Here is a 9,906-nt window from a genome sequence, read left to right on the forward strand (position 1 = left end):
TATGGCACTGCATGCATCATTAAAAATCATTTTTGAGATTTAATTTCAGTCGTTACATGAGCTGTTGCATAAAACATGTAATTTCCATCTGTTGATATCTGGGACAGTGAGTATAAACAGAAACACAAGAAAAGTCCATTTTAATATCACATTCAAGCTTGGATGAGCATCATCTGTAGTTTGATCACTTGAGTTTGACGCTCCTCTTAACTCCAGCGCGAATACCAGACCATTCTCCACTGTATCTCGTCTCCTCACGCCGCACCTCACGAACCTGACACATATAATCTGTAATCAGTGTCTGTTTTGGATAGTGATTTAAAAATGAAAGTGAATCCTATGACACTTACCTGACCCTTGCGACGAATCTGGGCACGTCTGAACTTCTCTCTGTGTTTGACTCTGGGATTCCGGTCAATCTTCTTCCTCTTGGGTGTGAGCCCTTTGTTCTTGGACATCTTTTCACAAAACATAATGTGAATATGATAACACTGTCCGTAATATTCTTAAATTGGACAATGGCTGACTTGCGAGATCAAAGCATATTAACCACAACACCTCACCTGATAGGTGATCCTTCTTTTAGCATCTCCCTCCATCCTTGCCTCTTCCACCAATCTGGAAATGCAGTCAGTAACAGTAAGGTTTCTGAAACATGACAAACCACAAGGGCTGAATGTTGTAAATGGACTCACCCGTCCTCGTTCTGCATCTCGTTCTTTTTCCTCTTGAGTTTCTGCCTCTCCGCCATGGCATTGTAGAAGCGCAGAGCTTCCTCGTCTGAGTCTGACTCCTCTGCTTCTTCCAACTCAGCCTCTTCTGATACCTAAAACAGACACGTCAAACTCAGTAAAAAAAGGGAGCCAGTGCTAATACTTACATAGATTAAAAAGGAAAAGTAATTACCTTGGAATGTTTTCTGCCTGCTGATCTCCTTGCAGTTCTGTCTTGCTGTTCTCCAGTGAGAAGCTGCCGCAGTTGAGGAGCCAGTCTAGCATCTACTGCTCCTAGTTCATTTATCAGCTGTGAAAGTGATAATGAGATTAAGTCTTTTAAGCTTTTTTTTTATGAATACCTGTGATTAAAAAAAAAAAAGTGTACATTTGATTGTACTTACATTTCTGTAGGTCAGCAATCTCTCAATCACAGGATGGTTATGTGCTGGAATTCGCTTAGCTTTTAGAACCAAATAAAAACTAATGTTTGTGCAATAGCTGGAAAGAAGGGAATATTCATAGTGAAAAATAGAATTGCAATATTGTTGAAAAGTTTGGGGTCGGTATGATTTTTCTTATGTTTTTGAAAGAAGTCATCAAAGCTGCATTTATTTGACCACAAATACAGTAAAACTAACACTGGTCAACTGGCTATCAAAGTTTTTTTGGTTTTATTTTGGCCAATCTCTGTTCCGGACCTGCACACAAACTGCGTTGCAATAATTTCCCAAAATGTAATTTGTGTGAAACTATTACGAAGTCTGCAAACAGGGGGCATTAACACAGGCCATTCCACCGTGTCCAAACTGCAGAGATACCCACGATTGTTTACAGCGGTAACCAAGAAAATGCTATATCACCCCCGTTAAGCGCCACCTACTGTCAGATAATGAATTTGCATTTTCATTCAGTCCGTCAGCTGTTTTTGTTTTGTGCAGGTATGTTTAACTCTTTCCCCGCCAAACACAGAATTTTCCGTTATTTGTGAGAAAACGCTTCCCTGCCAAACACGGAATTTTCTGGAATTTTCACACTGTGTGATTTATAATAGGTCTTCACGATTGTTCCTTGTCAGACTGTACGAACATGATCTCCGCTGTAAGCCATGTCACACTGTAAGATCTAAGTTGTCATTAACGTCAGACTGAACGATAGTCAAGGCGCGCTAAAAACAGATGCTCGCAAGAAAACTCGTCCGGAGTTTTAGATCATCAATCAATGACGTGTTCGGTGACAGCTGCATTACACGCCGGACTGAAATGTTGCCTACAAAGAAATCTCTAGCATTCATTTTGGTCATAGATTGTCTAGAAGTCACACTGCAGGATTGTGCGGCAAATTTTCTGACACTGCCAGAATTTCGTCTGAGGTCAAATTTGATCGCAATGGTCATTAAAGGTGCACAATGTATGCAACATTTTTTCAGTAAAATATCCAAAAACCACTAGGCCAGTGTTATTTATTTTGTTCAGTTGAGTACTTACAACATCCCAAATGTTTCCAACTATTTGTAAATCGTGAGAAAATTGCTATTTTACCCAAGGAACCCGGACGTGTGAGGGAGTCGCCTGTCAATTGCGTCATATCTGCGTTACCCTCGGTTTCCAGTTTTATTTTGCAGAAACGGTTTACTCTTACTGCAGTGTGAACAAGTGTCATAGCCGAGCGAACGCACAGAGTATCCTCATAACTTCATTTTCAACACACTCAGATGTATCTAATAGGATAAACAGAGCTGGGTTACCTTATACTCATGACTGGAAAAGCAGAAGTGGTGCCGGTGACTGTGGCATAATAAAAGTCTCTACGACTGTGAAAATAGACTCGATCAACTCCATCTGTGTTTGATCATCACTCTGAATCTGATCTGGATGTAGTCTTTGACAAAAACGGGATTTTCTCAGCTTTTTGTTCAAAATGTTGCTTTTTTCATGAAACTTACCCGTATTTAAGTGTTAATAAAAAAGTAATGCATGAAGCTAGAATAAAACCCTGGCGGTGACTGTCAACTTTTTTTTTTTTAAACGCTGGCGGGGAAAGAGTTAATGTAGCATCATTTCACAAAGCTAAAGTAAGACCATGCTGATTCTGCTTTAAATCGTGAAATTATGCATATCTAATTTAAAAAAACAACTACATGTTACATGTGTGTAGAATCTTTGTTTGGATCGTGATTAAAATACAGTGATTGCCTCTAATTTCAAATGGCTGCAGATAGTTTGTTTAAGTCCAGTTTGGCCTGTAATAGAGAAAATAAGCTTCAAATCAATTTGCTTAAAAATGTTTTAGAAAATTCAACAACCGGTATCAGAATCAGCCCATCTGCTAGTCAAAAAAAAAAGAAGATGATCGGCACATCCCTAGTAATATTGTGAAATATTATTACATTTTAAAATAACTGTTTTCTATTTTATTATATTTATAAAATATTATTTATTTCTATGATGGCAGTTGTGCTGCTTAATATTTTTGTGGAAGCTGTGATATATTCTTATTCAGGATTCTTTTATTATTTTAAAGTTCAAAAGAACTGCATTTTAATGCATCCTTGCTGAATAAAAGTACTATTTCTTTCAACAACAAAAAAATCTTACTGACCACAAACTTTTGAATGGTAGTGTTTGTAAATATTATATAATGTAAATTCTGCAATCACTCACAGAATTAGAGTATTTAACATGATAAAGGTAAGGCTTACTTAAGATAAAGTTGCTGTTTCGTAATGAGGTATTTTGCACCCTAGAGGATGGAAAGGATACAAAGCAAAAGTGTAATTACATAAAAATTGAATAACAGGCTATTTAGAGCTTTAATTATGTAGATTTAACTCACCTTTCCAGGAGGAATCCGTCCATCTTTGACCATCTCCACAAGGGGCTGAACTTCATCCCTCAATTCTCTAAGCTGAGTATGCAATAAAATACTCAAATTTAGCAATACAACAGCACTGAGGGAAAACCCTTAAAGGAACACTCCACTATTTTTGAAAATAAGCTCATTTTCCAACTCCCCTTGTGTTTTATCGTTTTTGAATCCATTCAGCCGATCTCCGGGTCTGGCGGTGGTGCTTTTAGCATAGATCATTGAATCTGATTAGACCGTTAGCATCTCGCTCAAAAATGACCAAAGAGTTTTAATATTTTTTCCTATTTAAAACTCTTCTGTAGTTACATCGTGTACTAAGACCACCTGCTGCACCCATGGTATGGCAGCAAAGTTCCATGATTATTACGCAGGAATGAGAGTATAGTTCCTAGCCATATCGGCCTAGAAAAATGGCAACTTTTTATTTTCTGTCAGTCTTAGTACACGATGTAACTACAGTACGGTAAAACTCAAGGTGAAGTGTTCCTTTAATAGCAATGCAAAAACATGAATGTCCTTCCTGCAAGCCTTTACCTTTGCTTTGAAGTCTTGAATAAGTTCCATCAACTCTGGTGATTCTTTCTTCAGCAGTTTGAGCTTTTCTTTCTGTGACATGGTCTTCAAATCCTTCACAATCCTTTCCTCTTTTTTTTCATCCTCCTTCTCCACTTCAGCCTTTGCTGCAAACTCCTAATAACCCACAGGAAATTACAAAGACTGAGTAATATGCACTAACACCTGGGCCCGTATTCATAAAGATTCTAAGAGTCCTCTCAGAAAACTCCTAATTTAGCTTAAAAACTTTTACGTAGGAGTCTTAGCTTAAGAGCTATTCGGGACCGATCCGAGAGCAACTCTGAGCAAGGAAAATACAAAAACTTTTATCTTAGTGAAGAGGAGGGGCTGACCCCGTTGCTACGTATGACACAGTCTTTTGAAGACTGTGATTGGTTGGTTGTCCAAAAAGGGGAATAAAGGAGCGCTTTTAAGTATAGGGTCTATTCTAAGCCTTCACTTTGAAATTACAAGCGCAAATTGTCCTATTTTACCATTCTCTCTCACTCACACACACACACACTATAAATATATGTATATAAATCCTTTTATTATTTACCATGCTGTTAATTTTCTATAAGGTATTTGATTGGCTTTGAACTATAAACATTGTTCCACTCTTTCCAATTACACTGATTGGAGGTTTGAAAGTTGGGTTTATTATTGTTTAATGCAACAAACATGATCCCTGCACAATCTAATCTATAGGTCTTATTAAGTCACTGTCATCCATTGTCTGCAACACATTTCTTCACCCCTCTTTGTCTTTCTGCCATTTTCTCCGCTGCTAAAGAAACTCTTAAGCCTCTTAAAAGTCCTCATCCGTGCTCCTAACAAATTTGACCTTAAGAGCTCTTTTAAGGGTTAAGATGCTTTCTGAATTACTTTTTTCTTTACTAGGATTTTTTAGTTCATTTTAAGAGTAAACACCCACATTTCTAAGAATTTTCTTAGAATTTTGTCACTAGGAGCTACTCTTTGCATTAAGATTCTTTATGAATACGGGCCCTGAACTCTACCGATGTCTTTAGAAAAAAATTATTGTAGTACCTCAAGCAGGTTTAGATCGTAGTCTTCCTCGCTTAGGTTGGCTGCCAATCTCTTTTGAATGTTTTTGGCCTCCTCTTCCTCTTCTTTGTCTTCTGCCTCAATTTCTTCAAGAGATTTTCCCTCTGCAAAATATACAAATCATACATGCTAGAATATGTATATATTATACAGTGCATAATAACAAAGCTATAAAATGTTATACACATGTAGGTAAAATAAAGACTTACTTTTAGTGACATAATCAGAATCATAAAAAATCTTCTTTTTGTCTCCCCAAGCCATGTCATTTGGAAGATCTGTAAATGGAAATGGAGGTGTCAGAGACAATGCCTCAAACATTATGTGCGAGGCAATAAAAAACTTTTATATACTTGAATGTTTCCTTAAGTACACTGTAGTGTAAAACACATTAAATCACACACAAAAATGTACACATAAACAAAAATGTGAAATATATTTACAGCACATTACCATCATCTTGCTTTCCTTCCAGGTCACTATCCATGTCTGTCTCCTCTTCCTTATCGTCTTCCTGCCCTTCCTCCTCATCATCATCATCATCCCCTGAATCAGACAGGGTCAGGGGCATGACCTCCTCCTAAAAATAAAGAAAAAACAATGGTGATCTTCAAAAAAAAGCATAAAAAGTCACACTATTACAAGCAATAAAAGCCTTTAAAGTCATGCTGCCAATTATATTATATTGTTTTGAAATTCTTTAATTTACTTACAACTTTATCTTCATCCTCCTGATCACTGTCTTCTTGCACCCCTCGAGCCAAGAGTTTCTACAGACCAAAGTCAAAGGTCAAATATGTACTAGGATAATATCATGACTGTTCATGCATAAAGAACATGAAGAAAATAGAACTCACTGAGATTTTTTCATTGTGGAATTCATCTATTTTATCCTCCACATATGTTGATGATTTCTGATGAGAAAACCCAAAGATGTTTACAACCAGGTTATTAGTTTATTTAAAAAAAAAAAAAAAAACGTTTTATACACACACACACACACATAAATATATATAAATATACCTTATCTGGAATGGCTTCATCTTTATAAGCTTCAGGATCATCACTGTCATATTCTTGTTGCTTCTTTGCTCTAGGCTTCTTCACTGCCCTTTGAAATGATAAAAAATGCATTTGCAAAATCATTACAATGTAATACGTTAATTAAATTATAAACTAAAGTATGTAAACCCACATTTGTAGAGTAACTAAGGTGTCAATGTCTGCAGTGTAACTTAGGTGTCAATGTCTGCCTTGTCTGGTGTCTATTTATACAATTTGTTAGTAGAAAAAATGCAGAATACATACAATAAACTAACTGGTTTATTCGTGGACGTTTTATATGTTAAAATAACGTTACTGATATATATGCTCTACATAGAATTGTTAACAAGCAAAAAAGACGACATAGTAGTACTAACCTTCTTGCTCGGACCATGCTTTCATCGGATTATACAAATTACTGCTTGATCTAATTATTTAAATATTAGAGCTATTCACAGATAGCGTATAGCTCATAAACCAACAAACAGCTGGGTCAAAACAGCTCAACAACTATCCGCGTGGACTTGCCACATGCATTTAGAACGGGAAGTAAACGAAGTGAGTACTTCCTCTACTGATTGAGTCTGTTTCAAAATAAAAGTCTCCCAAAGTAATCCGTTGTTTGAACATAGGCATCAAGTCATCACCTTATCGGAGCGTCTAAAATACTATCTATCTTCATTTTCAACGTACTTTTTGGCATGGTTTTTTTACATAAAATATATCCCAAAATCAATAAACACACGCACACATACTAGTTAGGTTTCCATGTACGGTATATTCTATCACCTAAGCCTTCCCCTAAACAAAACCCTCACCGAAAACTTTCTGCATTTTTACAAAGATAATTTTCCCCCTCATGGGGACCAAACAATGTCCACACAAGGTCAAACATTTGGTAGTACAATATTTGTGGGGACACACTGTAGGGAAAACCTGAACCACACAAACACAAACAAACATTGACAGAAAAACGCAAATGGCCATAAGTGTCATTATCTCGCCAAATGTGCATGCTGCTCCCACAAATACTTGCCTACTTCATAAATCTTTCGTCTAAGTCTTTGACGTTTATTCGGTGTTCCTGAATTTAATGGATTTAGAGCATGTATTAGCCTACATACATTTTAAAATTGCAATTTAAATCTATCATACATTTTAAAATGAACATAAAACTTGTCAAATGTTTTTTTTTTCTTCTTTCTGAATATGCCGTGTGCGATGCAAAGGGCGTTTGTTCATGTATTTGTTTGGGCTAGAATAGAAACATGAAATGCGGTCTGTCAAACGTTTATTTACCACAGTAAAGCAAATATTTGTCAAAACCCTACAATCCAGTTGATGAGCTGTTTGGCATCAATGACACAGGCTTAGACAAAGTTGCATTCATCAGTTTTCTGTTGTTTTGCATCTGTTTATTTATTCGTTTTTAGTACAGCCATGCACGAATGAATTAGTTCAGCATTTACATTTTACAAAGCAAATTTGGAGTTGACATGCCAGTGTCACAGTACAATACTCAGATTACTGACAATAGCAACGTTTTAGCTTTTTTTTTATAACCGTCTTCATCGAAAGACTGGGTGATATATGAAGTATTATTATATTTGGGGGAGCAGCATGCATTCTGACGAGAAAATGTCATTCATTCAAGTGTCATAAATATAATGTATCAGCTTGTATTGAAGCACAAACATAAGCCCAGCCCTTCGCTTAAAGAGGTAGGCCTAATTCAGCGCTGAGAAGATGAATGTGTATTTAAACTGGGTCATTTATGTAATAGAAATGTGAAATAATTTTTTGATTTTGGTGCCTTCTAGACTGAGAAAAGACAGAAAATTTATTTTTGTCTCTTGTGAATGAAAGACAACAACCAGAATGCGCTTGCTTCGCTGTTCAATGAAGCCACTCCCACTGGCCAGTCAAAATCAAGACGACGGTGCCGCGGCAGGCAAGTGATATTGATTTTTATAGTAATAAAATAATTTTGTTCAGTTAGAGAACAGACACTACAATTAAAAACTGAACGTGTCTTTTCAATAACGTGTGAGTGAGCCGAACGAAAGGCACAAACGCAGCAGGAGTCAGATTTCATTCATCACAAGAGCGAAGAGCTGAGCAGAGCTGAGGTAAGCGCAGCAGTCATTCACGACGCGTTTTGTGTTTTCAGATCATGCCGAAGCTCAACTTTCATAGGAATTCATTGAAAAGTTGAAACTCATGCTGCGTCCCAATTCGCATACTATCCGTACTAAATAGTATTTGAAAAAAGAATTAGTATGTCCCAAATCATAGTATGTTGAAAAGAGTATTTCAAAGATTCCTGGATGGTCTACTATTTCCGGTCAGAATACAAAGTGCAGATCGATGCGCACTCTAACGGCTGATATTGCCCACAACTCATTGCTAGATGGACGAGGATTTTATTAGAACTACGCGGATATAAAGTATTAAAAAACTACAAACATGACGGTTATGCGAGTGCTACGGTTAAGTAGGGAGGGTTTAATAAAGGGGTTTGAGTGAGCAATTATCAGTATCTAACCTGATGAAAAGATATTTATTAAATATTATCCGCATTACATTTCATCTGCAGCAGCAATGAGAACTTGTGTAATGATACGTTTGGCCATTAACTTTTAAATACATCATTATATTGAAACTGCAAACTCATGAGAGGAGTCTCTGCATTAAAGACCCACGAAAGGCAGATCAATGTGCGTCTACACTTCTCTCTGATACGGTAGGAAATAAAATTTAATGTGGAGGATTTTAACTGTGACGGTGATTGACAGGGCAGTTTAAACAGTGATGGGATGCACGTAACCAAGCAACAGAGTCCGTTAAAGATTACGAAGTAGTATGTCCCAAAGCTTGCATACTCTTTTGCTACACACTCAAAAGTACTTTTTCTTCACAAAAAGAGTACATAATTTTAGGTCATAGTATAAGTAGGCGAATTGGGACGCACCGTCACTTTGCTCCATACCGCTGCAGCAGCTGTGCGCATTTACATTCTGTGAGTGAGATCCCACCCCTATGGGCGGGTTGATAACATGCCGAACTAGCTCCTACTACTGGCTGTAGTCTATAGCCTCTGGGCAAAAAATCCTCAGATGACGCAAAATGACGATATTTGCGTCATCGGAGGATTTTTTCCAGAAATAAAATGTCTATCTATCTATCTATCTATCTATCTATCTATCTATCTATCTATCTATCTATCTATCTATCTATCTATCTATCTATCTATCTATCTATCTATCTATCTATCTATCTATCTATCTATCTATCTATCTATCTATCTATCTATCTATCTATCTATCTATCTATCTATCTATCTATCTATCTATCTATCTATCTATCTATCTATCTATCTATCTATCTATCTATCATCTGACTAACTATCTAACTAGTGCTTCAAGTAGGCTATAGGTCCCTGCAGGATCGTAATAGGAGTTACTAGATCAGTGGGAAAGGCCATAAACAGAGGGGCGTTTTTCACTGCGTTACCTGATTTGTCCATGTCACAGTGAGTGAATGGTTTAGGGGAGGGGTCGGTGGAATGGGGCTCATTTTCATTGCATGATTTATAAACACCCATTAGTTTGAAAACACCCACAAATTTATAAACGCCCACTTTTGTTCCGCAAGTCCA

The 9,906-nt window shown here is 36.9% G+C and overlaps 1 protein-coding gene across 1 annotated transcript; it reads right to left on the reverse strand.

Annotated features, from left to right (window-relative positions):
- Nucleotides 1-123: 123 nt before the first annotated feature.
- utp3 (UTP3 small subunit processome component) lies at nucleotides 124-6,824 on the reverse strand. The gene is made up of 16 exons (XM_079844336.1): nucleotides 6,626-6,824; nucleotides 6,228-6,315; nucleotides 6,062-6,118; nucleotides 5,918-5,974; nucleotides 5,658-5,784; nucleotides 5,414-5,482; nucleotides 5,187-5,308; nucleotides 4,116-4,271; nucleotides 3,549-3,620; nucleotides 3,415-3,455; nucleotides 1,118-1,214; nucleotides 907-1,023; nucleotides 696-826; nucleotides 564-618; nucleotides 351-458; nucleotides 124-274 (listed from the first exon to the last, which is right to left on the reverse strand). The coding sequence occupies exons 1-16, from the start codon at nucleotides 6,640-6,642 to the stop codon at nucleotides 185-187; spliced, it is 1,404 nt and encodes a 467-aa protein (XP_079700462.1). The 5' UTR covers nucleotides 6,643-6,824; the 3' UTR covers nucleotides 124-184.
- Between the last annotated feature and the right edge of the window lie 3,082 nt (nucleotides 6,825-9,906).

Source organism: Gobio gobio (assembly GCF_949357685.1).
Source record: "Gobio gobio genome assembly, chromosome: 19".
NCBI classification, from domain to species: domain Eukaryota; kingdom Metazoa; phylum Chordata; class Actinopteri; order Cypriniformes; family Gobionidae; genus Gobio; species Gobio gobio.